The sequence below is a fragment of the Solanum tuberosum genome, unplaced genomic scaffold, assembly GCF_000226075.1.
Source record: "Solanum tuberosum cultivar DM 1-3 516 R44 unplaced genomic scaffold, SolTub_3.0 scf00292, whole genome shotgun sequence".
In the NCBI taxonomy this organism is placed as follows: Eukaryota; Viridiplantae; Streptophyta; class Magnoliopsida; order Solanales; family Solanaceae; genus Solanum; species Solanum tuberosum.
Genome location: NW_006239216.1, coordinates 473,007 through 497,370, shown reverse-complemented (window position 1 = coordinate 497,370; position 24,364 = coordinate 473,007). Strand labels below are relative to the sequence as shown.

At 32.9% G+C, this 24,364-nt stretch overlaps 4 protein-coding genes across 4 annotated transcripts; 2 read left to right on the top strand and 2 right to left on the bottom strand.

Annotated features, from left to right (window-relative positions):
• The first annotated feature begins 230 nt into the window (after window positions 1-230).
• On the top strand, window positions 231-4,732 carry LOC102603222 (putative dual specificity protein phosphatase DSP8). Its single transcript, XM_006359188.2, has 6 exons — window positions 231-1,014; window positions 2,160-2,282; window positions 2,913-3,006; window positions 3,760-3,842; window positions 3,923-4,012; window positions 4,165-4,732. The coding sequence occupies exons 1-6, from the start codon at window positions 742-744 to the stop codon at window positions 4,534-4,536; spliced, it is 1,035 nt and encodes a 344-aa protein (XP_006359250.1). The 5' UTR covers window positions 231-741; the 3' UTR covers window positions 4,537-4,732.
• A 366-nt stretch (window positions 4,733-5,098) lies between these two features.
• LOC102582130 (palmitoyl-protein thioesterase 1-like) lies at window positions 5,099-9,288 on the bottom strand. The gene is made up of 12 exons (XM_006359206.2): window positions 9,276-9,288; window positions 8,156-8,240; window positions 7,594-7,645; window positions 7,456-7,476; window positions 7,105-7,158; window positions 6,420-6,470; window positions 6,254-6,316; window positions 6,009-6,074; window positions 5,861-5,899; window positions 5,642-5,764; window positions 5,454-5,546; window positions 5,099-5,287 (listed from the first exon to the last, which is right to left on the bottom strand). The coding sequence occupies exons 1-12, from the start codon at window positions 9,286-9,288 to the stop codon at window positions 5,105-5,107; spliced, it is 843 nt and encodes a 280-aa protein (XP_006359268.1). The 3' UTR covers window positions 5,099-5,104.
• Window positions 9,289-10,885: 1,597 nt separating this feature from the next.
• Window positions 10,886-20,264, bottom strand: LOC102602882 (palmitoyl-protein thioesterase 1-like). Its single transcript, XM_006359187.2, has 12 exons — window positions 20,051-20,264; window positions 19,893-19,977; window positions 18,316-18,367; window positions 18,202-18,222; window positions 18,059-18,112; window positions 17,515-17,565; window positions 16,115-16,177; window positions 15,686-15,751; window positions 15,565-15,603; window positions 13,291-13,413; window positions 13,075-13,167; window positions 10,886-11,392 (listed from the first exon to the last, which is right to left on the bottom strand). Exons 1-12 carry the CDS (start codon window positions 20,148-20,150, stop codon window positions 11,069-11,071), a joined length of 1,071 nt encoding a protein of 356 aa, XP_006359249.1. The 5' UTR covers window positions 20,151-20,264; the 3' UTR covers window positions 10,886-11,068.
• A 1,177-nt stretch (window positions 20,265-21,441) lies between these two features.
• LOC102602543 (mediator of RNA polymerase II transcription subunit 32) lies at window positions 21,442-23,721 on the top strand. The gene is made up of 3 exons (XM_006359186.2): window positions 21,442-21,521; window positions 21,900-22,385; window positions 23,333-23,721. Exon 2 carries the CDS (start codon window positions 21,945-21,947, stop codon window positions 22,383-22,385), a length of 441 nt encoding a protein of 146 aa, XP_006359248.1. The 5' UTR covers window positions 21,442-21,521; window positions 21,900-21,944; the 3' UTR covers window positions 23,333-23,721.
• Window positions 23,722-24,364: the final 643 nt, after the last annotated feature.

Genomic DNA, 24,364 nt, shown 5'->3' with positions numbered 1-24,364 from the left:
TCGGTGCAAATATGTGTGCACACCTAAAAAGATAACAACCGAGGATTCCCAAAAATAAAAACAATTATCTGAAACAAATACTACTAATTATAAACACTTAGCATAAGATATGGGGCAACAACGAGGTCATCCAATCAAATAAAAGGGCCTTAAATGTGATTCGTAAATTGTAGTTTGGGTTTTGCACGTCACCGTCTCTTACAAAATTTACTTTAATTAATTTTATATTTATTAAAATGTTTGAAATTTCGTGGCACACATATACAGAGGGGACAATCTGAATTCTCAAGTAGAGTATTGTCTAGGGTTCGTCAATTCCAAGCTATCTTCACTCTTTTACCGATTCCGATTCAATTGCTTTTGCAAATCGAGGGTCTCAACTATCTCCGTCAGATCTTGGCCGTCCGATTGATACCTTTTTCTCTGAATATGGTCGAAATTTGCAAGCCTTATATTGATTTCAATCAAAGTTCGAACCTTTGTTGTAATTTCAGCGACTCAGATCCGTTTCACAGATAATTTGCCTAATTTTGAGAGAAGGGTCCGGTTTGTTTGTATGTTGATTTTGAAGAGAGTCGTCTCTTAGTTTGAAATTTTAGGTGGAAGTTTGTGGAATTTGCACTTTGTTTATCAGTGCGTTGTGTAAATTTTCTTTAGTTTGTGTGTTCTGCATCTTGTTTTTCCCTCTTTATTTGATCAGTGGGTTGTATATAATATTTTTTTTGTCTTCCAAGTATTATTATGTATATAGAGGAAGAGAAGGGAGAAGAGTTGGAGACTGGGAAGGAGGAGATGGTGGTGGGTGGAGTGATAGAGAAGGCAGAGAAATTATCTGTTTCTGGTAAGGTGTTGTGTTCTAGTGGTAGTAGTGGCAATAATGCTATTGTTGTGTTGGATGTAAGGAGGGTCATGGTTGGAGTTGGGGCTCGAGCCTTGTTTTACCCGACACTTCTCTACAATGTTGTTAGGAACAAGATTCAGGTAGAGTTTCGATGGTGGGACTGGATTGATGAGGTATAACAACCTTTTTCAGTATTGTTTTTGACACTTTTTTGTTGTCCTGGATATACTGTATACACTTGTAATGAATGCCTTGTTGTTATTGTTGTTTCCCCTTTAATGTATACACGTGTAGTGAATTCTGTTGTCTTTATATGGATCTATGTCAATGTGCAAATGAATTCAGTATGCTTCAATAGTTGTTTTGATAAGTTGGAATGTTTTTGCTTATAATGTGCAATCCCTATTGCGTATCCAAATGTTAACTCATGTAATGTATTGTTAAAGTGTGAACTAGTTATATTAGAAATTCATTCTAATTAATTGTCATTCGAGGCAGGATAGGTCTTTCTGAAAGGCTTTGGAAATGTCAGTTTCATTAAAGTTGATTACTTTGATTGCTGATGTTGAAATGTTATAACATCTTGCTGAACTTCTAAATCATGAATAAGGAATAATAGTACTATATGTATGGTTATTCAGAAAGATGGGTGGAACTGAATTTTGTAGAAATATCAATCTTAATTTCTATCTGGGCATGCTTTTCTATAATAAAGAAGGAATATAATAAGATCAATACCGTACTCTGTATCAAATGCATTAGCAAGATGATTAAACTTGTCTGTCCTAGGAATGACAAGACAATGACACATGGGAACTAATACTTTTTCTGTGGTAATCTGCTTAAAGAAATTTGCCTCTAATCACTAATCTGTGACAAGTGGCAAAGGATGCATAGTTATCCAGGAAGATGGACAAATAGTAAACTTGTTCAGCTCTTCTTTTCTTTTCACTGCTATAAAGTTAGTTACTCTCACTAGTATCATCCCAGATTAACTCTTACATTTCCTGCAATTTTTTTTGAATGTCGTACAATCTTTCTCCGCCAGTTACTTACTTGTTGGGATATTAAGGAATGTGCTCTTACATCTTCAACTTACATGATATAAGCTGAAATGCATTTCTTGTAATTCCATGTGCATCTATCTTCACATTGGAGATTAAGTTTACTTGTATGCATTGACCATCTTGGAAGATCGCATAGGTTGATTGATGTTCATTCTTTCAAATTCTTTTTTAGTGAATAGTTAGTTAGTAGTTTGTACTCTAATATTTTACGGTATAACAAGATTGTAGTACTGACTTAATATCCTGTTTAGTTTGTGTTATTAGGTGCTGTCCCTTTCCAATCTGATGTGAAAAGGCTAAAGGAGCTTGGTGTCTCCGGTGTTGTCACCCTAAATGAGCCATATGAGACTTTAGTTCCGACATCTTTATATGAGGTTAGTTCTTGAACTTCTGATATTTGTTTTATTCTTTCTGTTATGCTTCACTTAAAAGATAAGTCAGTTCAAGTTTAACCTTCAGGACCCTTCTCCTTATTTCTTCTGTACCCCTTTGCTCGATCTTTCTGTTATGCTTCACTTAAAATATAACTTGGTCATTCCTCATCTAAATAGAAAGAAATGAAAAGTCAGGCTTCATTCAAGCATCTCCTTCCTCTTATTTCTTTTGTATCCCTGTGAAATTGGAATACGCAAATTAAGTATGCTTGAGTAGCATTGCACTAGCTGAGGAGGCTGTACATGCGCCAAACATATTTTGATGAAACGGTCCAACTGTCCATAGTGACCCTTTTTCAGGACCTTATTTACTGTTTGTGTTCTGATCTTCTTCATGGTATTACCATTGGTATTAATTATATAAATATGGGATACAGTAGTTGTTTCCTTCCTACCTTACCCCAGTACCGAAGTCTTTTACTTCTTAATTCCCACGTTTTACTTTTCACTAATATCTAATTGTCTAGTTCAAATACTTTTAAATTATGGATTTGTTATTTAAATTTCCTTCTCATTACACGATCAAGTTTTCTTTTTCTTCACATTATTGTTATCTACTACTTCTTGCAGGCTCATGGTATTCGTCATTTGGTTCTCCCAACAAGAGATTACTTATTTGCCCCATCTCTGAATAATATATGTCAAGCAGTAGAGTTCATCCATGGTGCGTACCTTCCCAGCCCTTTGGCTCCCTTTTTTAATTAGTTTGTTGATTTTTACAGTATTGTCAACATTCTTGACCTTAATTCCTGGATGCTTTTGGTATTTTGTCACGACATCACAGTCACTTACCATCTTGAGATTCATCTAATTTTTTCAACTCTGGAACTATGAGCAGTTTCCGTCAGATAAAAAATGACAGTCTGAGGGTTGAAGTGTCCAATTCTTGGGTTGACAGGGATTCTTCGATAATCAAATTTTATGTTTGAGACTAAGACAAAAAGTACCTTAAACTACATGTTAAATATTTTACAAATTCAAATGTCATTGTTAAGTAAAAGTCAACAATACCGGTCCAATCAAATATTTATTTGACTCACTAAATTGTGATTATGACACTTAAAATGGGATTGGGGGAGTACATGTGTTAAGTTGCTGGTCTTCTATTTGGATATAGTACTTTTTGAGGTGTCTGTCCCTTTGTTTGGTGGCTTGTTTTCTGTTTTGTTGCTTTCTATGGAAACAAATATGGGTGAGTACAAAATTCCATTAAATTAGCCCTGGTTTAGTAAATTTCTATGTTTTTCCTCTTGTATTCTCTCCTCTTCCTTCCTACCTAATCAAGATTGAACCTCTACACCTTTCCCCCCCGGGCAGAAACTATAGAAATATCCAAAAGATTGCTTAAAGTACCGCCAGAGGAGAGTTTACTAGTAGGTTAAGCTTTTAAATAAAATTTTCTTGTTTGTCTTTGAAGAAAATGCTTCCAATGGACAAAGTACATATGTGCACTGCAAGGCTGGTCGAGGACGTAGCACGACCATTGTCTTATGCTACTTGGTGGGTAAACTACTTGTTTGAATGGATTGTTTAAAGATCACTTTACCCATTTTCTTTCTGAAGTTTCTTTCGTTTTGTAGGTTAAGTACAAGCAGATGACACCAAATGATGCATATAACTATGTGAAGTCAATTCGTCCAAGGGTGCTTTTGGCCTCTACCCAGCGACAGGTGTCTCAAGATTTACCTCATATTTTGATCCTTTTTCTCTAAGATGCATGATTTTTCTCCTTTAAATGAGATTGATGGTAGATACTCCAGTTGACTTGGTTTTTGTTTTTCTTGGCTATTGTTGCTGATTCTGTTTTCCCACTTGTTATCAGGCTGTCCAGGATTTTTACCATCTCATGGTGAAAAAGTCATACAGTTCTACCCCCTTGACTAGTATGATCCCACGGAGCTCAATCTTCTCCAGACGGAATTTGCTAGCCTTCGATGATGGTGCTGTAGTTGTGATAACCGAAACAGATCTAGATGGATATAATTCAAGCCTTGACTCTAGGGTGGCTGGATCTGAGCTTTGGGCAGATTTGAATTTGATTTACAGGGTTCGAGTTGCTGGTGGGGCAGCCTTAGCAAGACTCTCCTGTATGTGGTTACGTTGCCACACCGACCAGAAGATTCCGAATCAGAAGGTGACTGCAGAGAGCAAGCAGCTGGAAAGTTTTACTGTAGATATACATGTGTTTTCTTAAGTTAATAAGTTGTACATATTTCTTCTGTATATATAAAATATTAAGATGCTACAAGCTAAGGTGTCTACTATTTCAGCTTACTCTACCATAAAACCTCGACGTTCTCTATGTAAATACGATATACTTCTCAAGTTGCAAATGAGAAGTTTGAGTATATGTATATATATATAGCTCTTTATGCGAAATTTCTTAACAATCTGTCTGTTAATTCACTCAGCTAGAACCTATTTTTTCTGTTTTATTTCCAGCAAACACCAAGTAACCATTTGCATTGAATCTTGATATATATAGTTGGTGCTTTAACATCACTCTTTTTTTCAGGATAGGATTTATCATATTTGATTGAGACAGACTTAAATAGAGCAACATGGACAATGAAGTTTTCTATGATTAATTTAACTTGTTTGGCAGTGAGGCACAGTTATCCCAAAATGTGAAATGACTCAATAAATCAATTATTGCTTCAAGAGACCCAAAATTACCCAAATTAAGAGTACTTAAAGATACTTTAATAGTAGTAGTTTTTTTTATTCTCCATGGACCACTACAAGATTTTTCTTCAAAAAAATCAATGTCCCACTTGAGCATCAGCTTTATGCTTTTGTGCTCCATCAATCAAATATGGGACAACATTTTGTTGCATTTCTTGAATATCCATTACTAAGTGATATCCTGGTAACTTTATGAACTTCACTTTTCCAGCTTTATCCAATGTTTGTAATCCAAACGTATCCTCTAGATAAAGATTAGTCTGCCAAAAAAATGAAAATATAATAAAAAAATTATCTCCTTTACAACAACAACAAAAGCGTAGGATGGCATGTACATAGTCTTATATCCTATCTTGTATGAGTAGATATGTTATTTCCGATAGACCCTCAACTGGAATTTAAAATTAAAGAGGGTAATGATGTTACCTGTTGTGGTGGCAAAATTTGAGAGTCGGTTCCATCTTGATAAAAGCCAAACCAAGAACTTTCTTTTGGAGTTATAACATCATCATTTTCAAACTGTAAAGATATTAAAAATAAAATGGGATTAATTATTTAGTAAGTAAATTGTTAAATTAATTTTATTTTATTTTTAAAAAAAGAGTAAAATGTACCATGATAAGAACAAGGTTCTGCAAGCTAGTGAAACGTTCCTTATAAATTGGATTAGTTGCATTAGGAATTTCATTATTAAGCTTAGGCAAATATCTACAACCTCTTAAATATCCAGCAATATCCTGAGAGAAAAATAAAGAAAGAAAATGTTCTTAATTTTTTTTTAAATTTAAATAATAATAAAAAAGAATAAAACCAAAGAAACAAGAATTACTCACATTTGGAAGCTTGATATAGCCACTAGGAGCATAATGAGTCTAAGATTTGCATATTAATTAAAAAATTGATAGAGTTAGAAAATAATCACTTGAAAAAACATTATAATAAAATAAAAAAAATAAAGAGTAACATTTGAAGATAGTATACTTGAACATAGTCAGAATATATTCCAATTCCAGAAATACCACCAGCTCCATCACACCAAGGGTTACCCTGTCAATTAATAACAAAAAATATTTTTGCTAGTTAGTATTTTTAAGTTATAGCAGTTATCATTCTTTGCAAAAGGAATTTGGTACCGACTATGTATTCATATCGGAAAATCATATTCAAGATTCTAATTCGAGATCTCTGATTATGATTAATATTAATGTTGTAACAAAATTACATACAGTGCAAGCAGGACCAGAAGCAATGCCAGCATTAGGTCCACCAATTGAGATAAAGTTATTGACCTGTGGCACAATTTTAGTTCCAAAAAATAATAATCACAAAATGGAAAAAAATGTTGAAATAAATAATGAAAATAATAAGGTAATATATTGTTAAAATTCTCACTGGAGGTGCTTCATCACAGAACTCTATAAGTCCTCTGGCTACCATATTTCCCTGAAAAAAAAAACATGAATATATAAATAAAATATAGATTGACACATCTTTATTTATTTATTTTAAAGCGAAGAAGTGATTGAAAATCATGAAATCTCAGGTTTAAATTTCAGTGCAGACATAAACACTAGGTGATTCTTCCTATTTGTCTGAGCCTTGGTGGACAAAGTTACCTGACATCTCTGTTGATGCTAATGGGAAGTGTTGGCAATGGTGTAACCAGAAATTGTACAGGAGTAAATTTTTTCTTTTGGATGAATGAGTGCACCAGAAATTTTAAAATTAAACTACATAATATACATAAAATTTGTAAAAATGTACATAATATACATGAAAAAATTTGAAAAAAGAGAGGCTTAAAGCTGCTGCAAAGGCTTGGCTCTTTCAAGGCACCTTAAACCACTAGGCTACAACACTTTGTTGTGTTAAGCCTGTCCATAATACGTTATTTGCCACTTTGTATATTATTTTACTTGTATATACGATATAATTTTCTGACGAAGGGTGTCCAAAACTATATAGCTACACCCCTGAGTGTTGGTATCTCATAAAATTAATCAAGATGCACGAAAGTTAGCTGGAACACCAGAATCTATCATAAGGGAGACATATTTATAATTATAGATGAATTTACCTGTGAAAGACCTACTATATTGTAACCTTGTTGAAGTTCCTTCATTCCCTTCACCTGTAATTCAATTCACATTCAAATTTCTCCATATATTTCTCTTTTTCATTTATTTGTTTATTTATTACTCTCTCTGTCCAACAATAATTGTCCACTATTGATTTGACACACCTCTTAAGAAACAATAAATAATAGGGGTAATAGTCACAAAATATAAATTATCTCTTAATTTTCTAAATTAGACAAGTATTGTTGGACAACTATTTTTAGCATAGTGGACAATTATTATTAAACGGGGAGAGTATTATTTTATTAACTAAAAGAAGATAAAAGAATAATCTAGTGGAGGCTCAATACCTTTTCACAAGCAATTTGAACCTACAAGTACAGCATGGGCAAAAAAGAAAGGCACAGATTACAATTCACAAGAATTTTAATATGCAATTAATAATCCAATCAAAATAATGAGAATCACTACATTTTATCAATTGTTACCTGATTTTCTAGAGGCATATAGTAGGAACTATACACTCCATCTCCAATTTCTCTGCCAAAAAAGAAAAAAAAATCCAAACATTCATAAATGATACTAGTAAAAACAATAGTAATATACGAAAATATATAAAGTAATTATCATATATGTCAAAAAATAATTGTAATTATGAGAATTTAAGTTATGTATATCGACAATGACAATTATAATGAATTTGGAGGTGTACCGAAAATATGGATTTTACACTATTGTTTCATGCATGAGAAGAGGACCACTTTGGAATGAAAAAAATAAGTATTTGAAGTTAAAATTGGAAATAATAATAATAATACCAATAATACATTTAGTGTAATTGTCCTATTTCTATATCTATGAGGTAGAGATGTTATTTTTGATACACACTAAATTCAAAAAAAAAGTTTTCAAAATAGGATTACAAAATAAACATAACAACAAAAATAACAAAATACAAAACAACGAATATTAATACACTTTGAAAAATGAGAGACTACACGATTATAAAATAATATGCTACTAATAAGGAATTTTTTTTGAAAAACGTACAAGCAGTAACCATTGGATTTTGACAAGAGACTGAGTTGTGACGTGTAAAATGTACTTCCTGCATCGTTGCAAGACTCTCCTAGTCCTGCCATAAAAAAAAAAAATCGTTTTTCAACGATAATAACAAATTCAGTATTTTTTATAAAGTGTGATTTCGGAAGAATATAGTATACAAACCTTATTTTAATCTCAAAGGTAGATAAATTATTTCTGATAAACACTCAACCCAAGGAAAAATAATCTAAAGAAGTAATATAAACATACGAAATAACATAATAACAAAACAACAGATAGTAACAAGATAGTAACTACAACAACAAAACAAAATGATAATCGACGTAAGAAAAACAACATGTAGTTACAAAAATGACAATATATATACATATAAATAAATAAAAAAATTTACCATGCAATACTATGAAAGGAATAGAAGAAGAAAAACATATGGAACAGAAGATTGAAATGATAAAGATGAAATTTTCTGAGCATAAATAAGCCATTTGAAATTTTATTTAAAGCTTTTAATGGAGAAAATGTGCTGCGAAAGTTTTTGGTTCTTTTAAGCTGGATATATATAGTACTAGTTCTGAAGCAATCAGTGTATAAATAAAATATTTGAAATTTACTTTATTTGTTTTTATAATTATTTCAAAATTTTTTTTTGGAAGAGTTTGATTTGGCAATTTTTTATTTTTCATTAATCTACTTGATTTTTACCTTGTATATTGTAATCATGTCTAATTATTAAGGATAGTTTTTTTGTTATCACGTTTATATTTTTTTCCTTTTTTTGACAAATCAAGATAAAGAAAAAGAGGAAAAAAATGGTTAATGTCATATATGTGCATTTTTTTTAGAGAGGTCCATCGAAAACAGTTTCTCTATCTTCATAAGATAGAAGTAAGATTATGTACACATCACCCTCTTCAGACCCACTTATAAGATTATACTGAATATATTGTTATCATTAAAAACATATCCTTTTTCGATATTAGTATAATTATTAAACTAGGTTGTGTGATCTGTTGATGCATGTCAATATGGCATGAACATAGAAATAATTATATTTATTTTCATTCAAATATTGATGTTCGCTTTGGGTCCGGCTCCCCTTCATTACCCGTTCCTTCCATTTCGTTAAGTGCACGTCTAGATTAGAGACATGTGTCATATTTAAAGTTTAAAGGTCAAGATTATATTATATTAACAAATATCATAACTATAGTTAAGTCAACTAATTTTAGAAAACTACTCTCCAAATTTGGTAAGAATTACAATATAATCCATACAAATTTGATATTTATTAATATCATTAATTTCATCTTATATTTTTCATTTACATTTAAATATTAAAATTGTAGAACATGAAACGTTTATATTTAATGTAATATATAATAATCTTCAAAAACATTTGCATTTAAAACAATGTTATCTTCTATTTCACAAAAAAAAAAAGATTAAAGAATATTTATTTTTAAAAAAACATACTATATTTTTTCCCCTACAAACACAATACCACATTTTCTCCTTCGAATAATTTTGATATTTACGCTTAATTTTAAAAACCTTTCATCTTGTTATTTTTTTTTTATTTCGTGTCTTTTATTTTATGGCTTTTTTCCACACTGATATTCTTAACTTTTTTGTTTTGTTTCTCAATATAGTATATATAATATTTCAAGAGCAAAGTTAATTAGTACATAAATTGTTTAGTTGATTCTCACCTTAAATATCATACAATTTAATAATTTAAATACAAAAACATAATATGAAATTAATGATATTAATAAATGTCAAATTTTGTGTAGAATATATTGTAATTTTTATCAAATTTGGAGAGTAGTTTTCTAAAATTAGTTGACTTAACTATGATTATGATATTTGTTAATATAATATAATCTTGACCTTTAAACTTTAAATATGACACATGTCTCTAATCTAGACGTGCACTTGACAAAATGGAGGGAAGGGGTAATGGAGGGGAGCCGGATCCGTTTGCTTTGTTTATTTTGAATATGGATATTTTACTTAGGTGCAAGATTATAATTCCAGCAAATTACCTTTTGGCCACTTTCTTTAAAAAAATTAAAAAATATCAGCCAATTCCACACAAGTAATTGGCAAATTAAAGAGCCAAATATTGTGTATGATTTTCTAGAGAAGTTGACGTTTATAATGTATATTTAATATAATTGGTTTCCTAAATCATGAGTCTAATTCTTAATAAAAGTAATGATCTTAAATCCTAAAGGCGACATGTATTTTCCAGATTGAGTTTAGTTACTGATTATTGATATTTTGATCATGAACAAGATTTATGCGTTTAATTAAATTGATATGTAAACATTGTTTTCTAATTGATTAAAAGATTGTTATTTAGGCAATCTCCTTGATTTGTTCAATTTTTCACAACTAATATCACAAGAAAAATAAGAAAGATCAATGTTTTGACTCTCGATTCTAATATTAAAAACGATAGGTTATACTTAAATAGTATTTAGTACTCCTTCGTCCCAATTTATATGACTCACTAGCTCGTACCTTTGATATCCATAAGTACCAGTAGAGGACCAAGAAACTACTCGACCATGTACATTTGTAATAGGACAATGATATTATTAAAACTTGCTTGGTATTCTACATGCACCCTTACATGAACCAATACGTTCGGACTAAGTGAACTTAAGTTCTATGCATTTAACATCGTAAAATAAATTTGACACAAAAATATAGAAAGGCAGCAGAATTGCTAACAATGCTATCTTATATTAGTACATCTTTTTGCAGGAGTTGAATATTTTGGCACATACATTTACATACAGAGTCAACAAGACAACATAAAGCTTACAATCAAAGCCATGATATATTTCAATGAAGTTGTATATCGTGGTCATCAACTATCAAACAACCAAATCAAGTGTCAATAGACTGCTGATCTATGGTCAAGCCAACTAGTTCCGCGAAGAAGGTATTGACAGGTGCAGGCCATTTATAAGATGACGAACCTTCAAAAGTAAAAATACTTGATGCATCGTCTTGCAAATCATGTAATGCCATGCGTTCCACGTTTGAAAAGCTCCCGTCTGTTGATGCATTCGCTGCTAAGTAAGGAACAACATGCTTTTTCATATCACTGGAAGAAATTTGGAGATGATTCCCGGCTACTTTGACATATTTCACCTTCCCAGCATCGTCCAAGGTTTTCAAACCGATCCAATCCTCAGTATACAGCTGAGTCTGCCAAGCAAATGGAAAAATCTCACTTGGTTGAGAGCTTGAAGCACAAATGTACAGGAAAACAAAGTATCTTTTCAAATATTGTCAAGCATAGTTTTCGCGAACCTGAAATGCGACTAACTACTAGGATCATGTGGTACAGGGTAAAATGTAAGGATAGAACTACGGGAAAAAGAATGGGGTGCAGGACAGATGTAAAACTTGGTTACAGTTGATTAGCAAGAAACACGAGAGCAGACTCCACCAGGAAGTTGGACCAATTATTTCCATTAATCATTAAACATAAAGAAAACAGGATGTCTAATATTACAGAATAGAAACTCTAGACGTAACTCCTTGAATTGACGCTAGACCTGACGACATGATTGAAATATAAAGGCCTAGTTCTAGATCAAAATCAATGAATTGATTCTAGTTTGATACATGTTGAATTGAAACAGTGAGGTTTTTGTACGTCTAATAGAGTCTACTTGAATAAGTTAATGTTCTCTCTGGTAGCTTCTCATTTATGTGAAGTGGTTTACTTAAAATAGGCAAATGCAAGACATAAATGGAAGAAAGACTTGATTAAACAATATAGAGGAGTAGAAAGGTCATGAAATTTTTTATCTTTGAATTGTTAATATATTGACCTCGAGCTTTCCATATTTGTTCTGGAATCACAATAAAACAGATTTTAAGCATCAATGAAGCTGAATCTCAAAGTCAAAGCCATGCAAAGTATATTCAGGTTGAGCCAAGATTAACTAGATCTTAAAGCTTGGCCTGATTCACGTCTACCTAATTGCACAGAATCCAATCCTATGAAACTCTTTGCTAAACACCTTGATGGCAATTGTAGAAACACTTCAACGCCCTCGCCCCTCTGGTTTTGACATAATTATAAGTAGAAAAAAAAAGGTAGCAAACACGACCTCTACATAGTAAGTTTCCTTCTACCTATGTAGTCTATCCAGAAACACAAGACACACTTATCCAATTCTCAATGGTCACAGAATACGATCCTACAAACTAGAACAAGTAATCAATGGCAGATTATGGTATTTGCAGTATCCTCGGTACTATTGCACGATAGCGGAGGTAAAGAATATGAGAGGAGAGTGGGAGAGGGAGAGTGAACAAAGAAATTGATCACAGGTGAAAAAGTGTTTTTGGATTGGATAAGAGGGAGATCTAATCCCCTTTCAATGATAAGTGATACAGGGATGGTTACTCATATGACTAATTGCAGGTTGGAGGTAGGAATTGTCAGAAAAGATACGACCAAGTAAGGTGATAGTGTTTATGTTAAAGACTTGGGAGAATGGTGAGAAGCAAGGAGGTGGCGGTGTAATCCAGAAGTAGATATGTTGCCATCATTGGAACATTTAAGAAATCCATACATTTGGTTGCCATATTAACATTATTATCTGAAGCATGTCAAACCACAGCGAAAACAGTACTGGTGAAGAGCATTGACATCTCATTTGAACTTGTAGAGGAAGGAACAGGAAATATAGTATGAAAATAGTGCATTTGTCAAGGAAATGTTATATATACAGATACACAATGCACGTATTTGGTTCTTCTTGGATATCATACATACGGAAAAAAAAAAATATTGAGAGGGTGTCTTGTTTGCTGAAATGGCAGTAAAAAGTAATATAATTGAACATTTCTCTTAACCAGATTTCACATCATACCTTCTGTGCTGGCAAAATAGGTTCAAAGGCCCCATCTGGATAGTATCCAAACCAAGAAGTCTCCTTTGGTATCAAAACAGTATCATGTTCAAACTGTGAATAAGCAAGCAAAAGAACATAGGAAAGAAGAGTGTGATGTTACCATAGCTGCTGCAAATTGTGGTCATTTGACACAAACTAAAAGAAAAATAGAATGCAATGGCAGGACTGACAAACCATGATAAGGACAAGATTCTCCAAGCTGCTGAACCGTTTCTTATATATGGAATTTCTATGACTGGGGATTTCATTGTTAAACTTTGGGAGAAACCGGCAGCTTTTCATGTACCCAGGAATATTCTGTGAAGAGAGAAATACAAGTTAAGCTTCCAAACCAGAAAGATTGGTAAATAAATTTGCACCTACCTATGCCTCCAGGAGAAAAAAAAGTTATACGAAGTTTCAACTTCCAAAAGAAGGAAAAGTAGATTAATTTACTTTTGACACCCTAGTTTTAAACACACAGAACTTGACATTTTTGTGGCACTCACAGCAGCAGTGCCATCACCTTCTTTTAGCATATCTTTCTACATCCAACTGCACTATTCTTTGATTTCACTTCAGAAGAACAAATACATCTTAAATGAAATGGAAATCACAAAATAAAACAAACAAGAATTAGTTAATGAATGGTTCTAATATTCTTTTCCCTTGTCTTTGCTTCATCCACAACCTACCTAAAGTCCCAAAATTCAGCAGCCACCAGCTGCCTCACCCTCCTTGAATTACCTTGACTCCCATATTACCAACCCCTGTTTACTGAAAAAGACGATACCAGCACATGTGCATACAGATAGTCAAAAGCACCTATTCACACCTAAGTTGCTTGGACTCTCCAAAAATGTTGCCGCGTCCGTGTCGGATCCTTCAAAAATACACTGTTTTTGGAGGATCCGACACGCACCCGTCGACATTTTAGAAGAGTCCGAGCAACATAGATTCACACAGTAGTCCTCCCCACTCCATCTGTCTCTATCACTGTGTCTTAATCACACACAGAGATCACAACCAAGAACATAGAAAATGCAGAGGAATCGTATTAACCATTTTCTACTGATAAAAGCACACACGAAGATTCTACCTTCCCTATTAATCCCATTCACACCTATCCCCTATCCATTCAAACCACAACCGATGCAGTTAACACCTCTCTATCCTTAGATGAACTTACATGCAACCACTTCTTTCTCTTCAAACAATAAGTGGTATAAAATAGAGAAACAGAGAACAAGACATCTAGAACAGATAGGATGAGCGTTATGAATTTTGAAGTAGTGAGCTTTGTCCCTTATCAAAGTTGAATATGATTTTACACAGTCCACTCCCATTGAAATGCAGAGAAGAAGCAAACTTGTGAAATTGATTTTACTGTCCACTCCCACAAAATGCAGAGAAGAAGCTAGTGTGAAGCCACTAAAAATTGTAAGGATTATTTGCTCAGCACCTTATGACATTAAGGGGTCGTTTGGTAGGCCGCATTAGAAGAAATAGTCCATGTATTATGTAAGGTATTATTTAGTATTATGTTTGGTAGGAATTTGAGCCTATGTATAACTAATCTATGGATTAGTTATACTTCCTACATGGTATTATAGGATGTATTACTAATACCTTCCAATTGGAGGTATTAGTAATACATAGAATATAATACCATAGGATAAGTCTATGTAAAGACAAAAATATCCCTCAAATCATTTTAATTTTGTTTATTTTCTTGATTTTATGATTTATATTTGTACTAGTAAATTTAATTAAATAAATTAGCTTACAAATTATTTAGAGAGTTGTTTGTTACTATAAATAAATCCAATACAAATCAATACAAATGTGAAATGTGAGTTGTTTATTTGTATATGACGTTTGTGATCTTAATTGAATGTGTGTGTATATATATATATATATATTTGTGTGGTTTTCTAATTATTTATATTTTGAACAATTTTAAAAAATACATACATATTAAAATTACAACTTGCAATTTTTATGTGTAAATGTAGATGATTTATTCAATTTTACCATTGTTGACCGTCTTTTCGATTTTAAAAGTAGATGATTTTTTTTTTTAAAATGACATTTTGTGAGTGATCAATTTATTAAGATGGCAATTATTTATCCTCAAATAATTCAAGTGAAAATATAGCAAACATGACAACAAAATTGTTCTTCTCATAGCTAATTAGAAAGGCCATAAAATAATAATATAGTCCAATAATTATCTACCTTGACCCAATTACCTAATAATTCAAGGGTATAATTGGAAAGAAGCTTTTTATAGAGTTTTAATCCAAACACAAGATGAGGTGGAAAACAATGAACCAAACACTTGATAAAAATAAACTTTGCATTACTAATCCCTGCACTACTAATTCCTGCATTACTAATCCATGCGTTATTAATTTTTGTACTAAACGACCCCTAAGTAATGGGGAATACAGTAATAATGCCACTTACATTTGGAAGCTTGAGATAACCACTAGGAGCCAAGTGAGCCTGCAATTTAAATATTTATCATTCCAAGGAAGCATGTCAAACATCCCTTGGTAAATAAAACAAAATCAGAACCTCGTAATACCTGGACAAAATCGGAGTATATCTCTGACTTGATTAGATTATCAGCAATTATGCAAAAAATGCCAGACTGCAAAATGAATAATGAGATCAACAACAATGCAAAAACACATCAAGGGGAATTTACATGATTTGGTGGTCAACCTTGTCACCCCCTGCTAAAGCATACTTTGGTCGTATTTCCCCTCAATAATCATCATCAAGAAGCTAGAACACTGCCTAGGATGCTTCTATTGACTTTTCCCAAAGTAAGAAGGAAGAGGACCTCATGAAAGAATAGTGCTAGCTCACAGAGCAATGCCAGCAACAGTAAGAAGATACCCAAAAAAAAGCCTTACATAATTGTCTTATCCAGCACCCAAAAACTACCAAATAAACTTGTCTTATTGAAGGATAAATAGCAAATGATGGTACAAAATATACAAACACTTACACCACAGAGAGGAACTGAAGCAGTGCCAGCATGAGGTCCTCCTAAGGAAATCAAATTCTTAACCTGTCATGGCAAATATTTATTATTGAAGTTTCTCAAGTACACCAAACATAAGGATTAGACAGAAGACAACAGTAACATGTGGAATCAATAATATACCACGTGAACACTAATAAATTCAACGTTTCTCTCCTGTATTTGTCCTATTTCCTTCTTTGGAAAACCTAAATCCAAAACTTCCCACTCAACATAAATTCCAGAGAGAATGCAGATTAAAAGGTTGGAAAGCTACACATTTGACCCCGTCAGCCCTTTAGGGGGTCAATAAAATATATCAATTCGTTCCACCAACTATGATAAACAGGTAGATGAAGACTCCTAGTGTTCCTCGGCGTGTTTTTTATTTTTTCTTCATTTTCCATATGCATATCCCATCATACGAGTAGGGAATCTTTACTTCACTAACAATTAGAGGTTGTGTTATAGACTAAATAGGAGAGCCCAACCCAAAATAGTGACGTAATTAGGTGGTAGCCCATTTAACCAATAAACCCATTAGTATTTATCTTTTTAATCAATGAGGTATAATTGGCACACTACAGGTTGAAGGGATGACTGGCTAATGGCATATTAAGTACCGAAAGAAAGACCGGATCAAATTTCTAACTCTGAGCAATGTATGTACTGGACTTTCTCCAAACACAAAAATAAATTCATCAGACAACAAATTAAGAATTATTTCCAGAAGTGATGGTTGGCAGCAAATTCAGAAGAATGACTTCTAGTGATGGTGGAGAGCATTGAAGCGCTACATGGCCTGTTGTTTTAGAGAAGGAGGACATGTGAAGAGATATTGTTCTGAATGTGTTGATAATCTACCAAAAAACCTTGCTAGGATTGAGAAATAAAAGGGGAACTGGAAAACTAAGATTCTGTGGAGCATTGAGCCTAAGATTCTTTGTTTTTTCCAAAAAATAATTTTTATGACAATGGTGTTTGAGCCAGCTTTTGAGCACCTCGACAATTCCACTGGATACCTGCTACTTGTCGCACAAGTTTTCAAAGAACATTATTACATTTGACAAGTGAGCCCAAAGGGTCTTGGTTCCCACAGTTCCTTAGTTTCAATATTCCACTGACCTATTATAAGTAATGAACTTACTGCCAAGAGATAATTCCATGGTTCATAGGCTGATTTAAACTAATACAGTGGCTAACATATATCACAAAGAGATACACATCCACATATGTGGTAAGAGCTGGGTTGAAATGACTAGAATAAGAAAGATCTGACTTTGACTTCAAGAAGCAAATAAAATCAGAAGTCATCTTTATCAGATGCATATCAATTAGAGTTGCATGCAAAACGGTGGAATCCTGCTTAAGATTTTTTTCCCTACCTGTGGTCCTCCCTCACAATATTCCACAACAGCTCGGCCTATTAGGTTACCCTGTAACATAAGCAGATGAGTAGTGAATATGCTGTCCATGCAACCATAAACCAATTGAATCCAAAATATTACATCACATATTAGCATTTACGTTCCAAGTGAATGATATTGTTATGATACCATGTGTCTTGCATGATTCAAAAGCTATTAGTTTCAAATATTTGCTATGAGCTAGGTCAGTTTGGTCACTTGCAGTCTTAGTTCAAGAATCAGATTGGTCACCTACAGATTATATGGATTAAATGAATCCAAGTGGGATTACTTAAGGATGATTTTGATTATTCTCTCTTAAAATATTTAGTTCAAATATAGTTCTCAAATATTTATTTGCTTGGGACCTGGCCCCCTTAATTTATTTTAATTGAAGCTAAGAAGTGTAAAAATATAGAGCTAATAACCCTCTGATTGACATACAAATATGGTACCAAGTGATGGAAAGATGCACCAATAAAAGTAGTGCACAAATTTACAAGATCTAGTTTCTTTAAATAACCTGAGAGAGACCAACAATGTTGTAACCATCTTGGAGTTCTTTCATTTTCTTAACCTGAACCCGGAAGTTTGTTTTCGTCAGCGAATAAAACGAATACGAGAGATTAGCCACAACAAAACAATTAATTGACAGAGCTCCATCACCTTGCTACACACTACATCAGCCTGCACATGAAAAAGAACAGATCAGAACTAGGTTCTGAAAACTTTTTTGCCCAAGACAACTACTAGCATTTAGATTTTAATGAGAGTCATTACCTGATCCTCTAAAGTCACAAACCAGGAGTCCCATGATCCATTTCCAATTTCCCTAGAGAGGAGAGTTCAAAGATAGCACAAGTACAAAGCAAGATAAGTTACATAACCACGCCAAAAAAATTAAGCAGAGGTATGTGGATATAAAACAAATAGGTAATTTTGTAGGACATGGTCCATAAAACAGAATCATATCAACTTAGACTGTGTATGGAAATAGAATGGATTCAGCAAGTACAATTCAAAATGTAAAATCCTGAACCCGGGCAATACTAATCGGTTTAAATCTCTTTTGATGAATAACAAGCCATGGTGACATAATACCTTCGTATCAAACCTATCTCAACTTTGGCTTAACGGGCAAACAAAACAAATTTTACTAATAATCTTGAAAACAAATACAAAATAACTAGAGACATCCTAAGTCTTTTTATTTCTTTCATTTTACTTTTTCTTTTGGCAGGCGGAGTGGGCGGGGAAGGGCTAGGGATGCCTTTGAGGAAACTTCCTATCCACTTTGCTGATTATCATGTAGCTTTAATCAGGCATCAATCTTTTCCAATAAGTGAAAATAAAGTGATCAACTGAACACAATTTAAAAGAACAACCACAATCCAGAACTGATTTAAACTCTGATAGGAAGCATAAACTCCTCTGTTTCATAATAATAATGGCTAGCTAAAACTGATGACTGCTAGTATATTACAAGCTATCTCATGACACAACTAATGATAAATAGAGTGAGCATTAATCAATTATCATAGGTAACTTTTTATCAGTTGTTTCCTTATGCGAGTCTCTTATTGAAAAGCTTATTCAAATAACAACAACATAGCCAGTGTAATCCCACAAGTGGGGTCTCAAGAGGGTGGTGTGCATGCAGCCTTACCCCTAACTTATGAAGGTAGAGAGCTTGTTTTAGATAGACCTTCGGCTCAGATAAAGCATATCAACATCAAGTATTGAAAGGAAAGCTTATTCAACTAATCAGAAGAATAATCATTATCAATTGCATTTTATAAGTTGTTTCCTTAAGCAAGTCGCTTATCGAAAAGCTTATTCAAATAATTAGATGAATAATCATTATCAAAATGCTTAAGCTGTATCAAACAAACACTAACACAACTAACTAAAGTCATACCACCAGTCACATTACTTCAAGTTATATGCAAACGAACTACTCTCTCCATCCCAAGTTAAACAAAAAACTCTTCCCATATGGGACATCCAGAAATATTTGACACTATACCACAAACAATTATTATTCTATACAAACTTCACAACTTTTGAGGCGAGTATCTACCAGAAACAACCTCTCTACCCTACAAAGGTAAGGGTAAGGCCTACGTACATCCTACCCTCCTTAGACTCCACTTGTAAGATTACATAGGCTATGCTATTGTTGTTATTGTACAAGCTTCACAACTCTAAACTATTAAAATATTAATTTTGATTATTTTCCCCAACTATAACATACGAATACAGTGTTAGCAGAAATGTTCTACACGCCAAATAAGATTATCTCAAATAGCTAAATTAAGTACAGCCACTAAACCAATTTTTAAGAAAGGAATAATTACAAGCAATATCCTTCAGATTTTGACCATTCTCTTAGCTCCTCTGTGAATCGTTTGACTCCACGATGCGAACACTGATCTCCAATTCCTATTAATCCAAAAAAAAAAGTCATTTTTTAATTAAACAACATTAACAGTAAAAAAAAAACATAAACCAATACCATGGAGAACTATGAAAGGGACTGATGATGATATTGGAACCCCAATAAGAATCAAGATGAAGAAGACTAGTGATGAAGATGAAAATCCACGATGACCCATCAAAATATTTTCTTGAAAAGCACTGTTTTTTTGGGTCAAAATGTTTTCTTGATTTTGTTTTTTCAGAGTCCCTTTTCTCTCCAAGAACTTTTGCTGGAAAACTGGTAATAAAAATTGGTAGTGTCGTATATGAACTGATGAAGAAACAAAATAATCAACTGTAGAGTGGTGGACTTTTTAGATTTTTAATAAAAAAAAATGTGTTTAATTTATTTTTTTCGAAATTATCATTTATATTCTAATTAGAAAAATTAAAATGAGGCATAATTATCTTCGCATGGAAGGAATAATTATCGATCTACCTATAATTGAATAGAAAAGTATTTAAATTATTGCGACTAATTTTTAATAAAAATAACTAAGTATTAAATATTTATTATCTGACGTTCTATTTTCTAATACAAATTGCGTTTACGTTAGAATATTTTGAGGGAGAATCGTGCAAGATTGCTAGGTATGGAACTACTTCAATGATGGTAGGTAGGAATGTAATGTACATGACCTTTTTTCCCCTTTTGTAAGTGAAGCAAACAAGCAAATGATAGAAAAATCGATTAAAATAGTCTATAAGTAATAAGTGTTGAAAATAAAATAATACATAAATAGTAATGCATTAGATAATTTGAAATTAGCAATAGTTGTGATTAGTTACACGCATTAACATTTAGGTGTGAAAATGTTATGAACGAAATTTTTATTAGTGTTTAATTCAAAATTAGATTTATTAGAATATTTTACTTTGTTGATTTTTGAATGTATGATTATTGTTTTTCCTCAAAAAGTGTTTGTCTAATTGAAAAAATAACAAATGTAAAATAAAAGTTGGTCTAATGTGATCTTATATGCGTTATGAAAAATGTTACAAATCAAACTGATACATCACCAAAGCAAGATTGAAAGATTAAAAAAATATTTAATTTAAACATTAACGTAAGATTAATTTTATTCATCACATATAATATAATTTCTCATCAATAATATATAACACTACTAGATGAAAAAAAAACATGTCTAATTTTAATTTACGTAGAACACTTAATATATAATACTAATGATGAAAATACAAATAAAAATAAAAATTAAGATACATAAATAATACTACTCCTTTAGTCCAATAAAATAGCACTCATATAATTATTAGACACTCAAACAATTATTACTCAATTATGATTTTATTCAAATTAGATTTTAAAAATCTTTAACTCTAAAATATTAATTTTGAAACTAAAGGGAAGCTTTGTGTTACAAATGAAAACTATTGGGGGGCAATATGTAATTATTTCGAAATAGACAGTGAGGGGAGAAAAGGAGAAAAAACCAAAGACAGACAGTAGGAGAAGGTTGTGGCAGCCATTTTCTTCCTTCAGTCAAGTAAGTAGAAAAACCCTAGTCTTTGTGGTTTCTTCTTTTCATTTGCTTAAATTTATTCCATTTTATTTGAGTATTTTCAAGAAATTTGTGTATTGCATCAAGTTTGTTTCAGTTGATTTCTTGCTTTTGAGTATTTTGGGTAATCATAGAAAATTATTTCTTGGGTTTGTTTTTGTATGCATAATTTGATTGCACATATGTTCATTCTTGATAAAAACTCTTTAATTGGTGTACAACGATTCAATTTTAGTGATGGTCTTGCTCAAAATTCAATTTTTAGTGATGTTCTTGCTACAAAGATTCAATTTCTAATGATGGTCTTGCTACAAAGATTTAATTTTTAATGATGCTCTTGCTAATTTATTCTCCTTATTGTAGAACTTTACGGAGGTTAGTGATCAATTAGGGCTTCGAGGGGCTTTGATGGATAGTCTCGTAGATGCACTAAGCAGTGCATATCAAGACTTTGTTGCAGCATCAGCTGTTGTACTTGAATCAAAGGAGAGTTCTAATGGTCAGAAAACAGCAGCGACTGATGCTGCATTAGAAAACTTTAAGCAAAAATGGGAATTGTTCAGGGTTGCGTGTGATCAGGCAGAGGAGTTTGTGGAGTCGGTTAAGCAAAGAATTGGCTCCGAGTGTCTCGTGGATGAGGCTACAGGCACTGTTTCGGGGAAGCCTGGGCAACCAGCTGCAAGTGGCCTTCAACCCATTAGTGCTGTTAGGTTGGAGCAGATGAGTAAAGCTGTAAGGTGGCTAGTGATAGAACTGCAACATGGTTCTGGAGCAAATAATGCTTCAGCGGTACATCCCAATCCTTCTGCTCCATTTGATGCCAGATTTTCTGAAGATGCAGCGCAATAGGTATACTGAAATCTTGCTGATACTTCCTGTCCTTGTCATTTTGGTTGACTATGTTAAATAATCTGGAAACAAATTTGTATTATTTAATGAACTATTAGTAATAGGCTTTGTATCCTAGACTTGATGATGAAGCAAATAAGTGAACGTTCCTTGGAACTGAAATTGATTCCTATGTAATAGCTGCTATTACATGTTATTCATAAGTGCTTATTTTTCGACGTTTCCCTCACAGTAACTATTTGCTTCAGCTGTTTCTATTTCATATTTCCTCGTGATTTTAACTTCTTTAAAAAAATTGGTTTGATTGATTCGTGCTTCATTGAGATTCTTTTTTCCTCCCTTTCAACAAGAAGATAAAAGACCTGTCAGGCTTTCTAAAATTTCATATATTGATGAAAGATGCTTCATATTGTATGTTTGTTTGGCAAAAGAACATAGTCGTCTTTTCCTATATATAAGGTAGTATGTGAGTCCTTATGTGGTTTCTAAAAAGAAAAAACCGTGAGTCCTTATGTGGATGTCTGATTGGAGATAGGACTTTTTGGGCTTTTAATTGTATTGATATTTGTTACTCTGAGCAAGTTTTGTCAATCTAAAACAGTTTCTCTTACTACCTGAATCCTTGCAACACTGTAATTGGACTTATTGTCTTATATTTGGAGATATGTTCATTGGCTGGTCTTTTATTAACTTCCAGGTTGATAGAAAAGTAGTAGAAGCTAACAAAACCGCTTTTTAGTAGCATCATATGTTCTCTTCCATCAGAACAAATTACTGTGAGTAACCACTAGTTTCTGCAACAATTGTGTACCCTCTTTACGTATTAAGCTAAGTTTGACCCAATATTTCTTACAGACGAATGGAAACTAGAAAAAAACAGGGTTTCTTTGTATTCTATGCTCATCGTTGTAAAACAAAGGACTACTGCTAATTGTGACTGTTTTCAGGTAACTATAAAGTCTGGTGATCAGCAGGGAGCCTCAGTAAGCTGTTAGAGTTGTATGTTTGATGTATGAAGTCATGTTGTAACGCTGTAGAAGAAATGCTTGGAAAATGATATTTCTCAACCACCTCTACCGCCTCCCTCCCTACCCACTTATGAGAAGATCTGGCTAGTTTATGTTTGTATTTTCAAGGCTCAGAGATTTACTTTTATCGCAGTATGAGCTACTATTGCACTGTTAGCGTTATATAGATCTCGAATCCATGTTCCCCTATGTGTAAGCATACCAACATATACAAACAGGCTGTATGTTTGTGTCTGCTATGTATATGTTCTCAAGTATTTAAGTTTATAATCTATTTTCTTTAGGAAATATATCTCTAATCTTGCAAAGTGGCTTTTTAGTTAATCGTGTTAACCCTGATGAACTCGGTCAGTAGGCTTTGGAGACCCAGCAGAGTATTATGACGCTTTGAGTGTAGCAGTATTAGTAAAGACGCTTTAGCTTACAACTACATCTTGATTGCTACACAAATGCTCACTATCCATTTAAGCTTATCTCAATCTAATATTTAGTTGTATTGTATAAGAATTTTGTAAACAGAAGTTCTCACTTGTCACTGCACTGGTTTAAACAAACACGACAGTGTCTTTTTCCAAGAAAATACTTAGCAGGTAAATTTACTCAGTTGTTTTAAACTGAGTTGCTAAAACAGCAGAGCTGATTGGAGGAACAACAGTGAAGATTGAGAACAAAGAAAGTAGGGCGGGTGGTTATTTTGGTTAATTATTCGTAGTTTTATACAATGTGACAAAATATTGACTTAATAGTTACATTATGTTAGTAATGAATGGCTCTTAAATCCAATTATGAAATGAAAATCTGCACTTGGAAACGTCTTCGTCCTATAAAGCAAACTATTACAAGTAAATGAGAGATCTATGACGTAAAAGTTTTGATGGTTATTGAGGATAGGCAGAAGGGAGGAAATAGATAAATCATCACACAGAGCTCGTCTAGATGACAAGCAGAGGC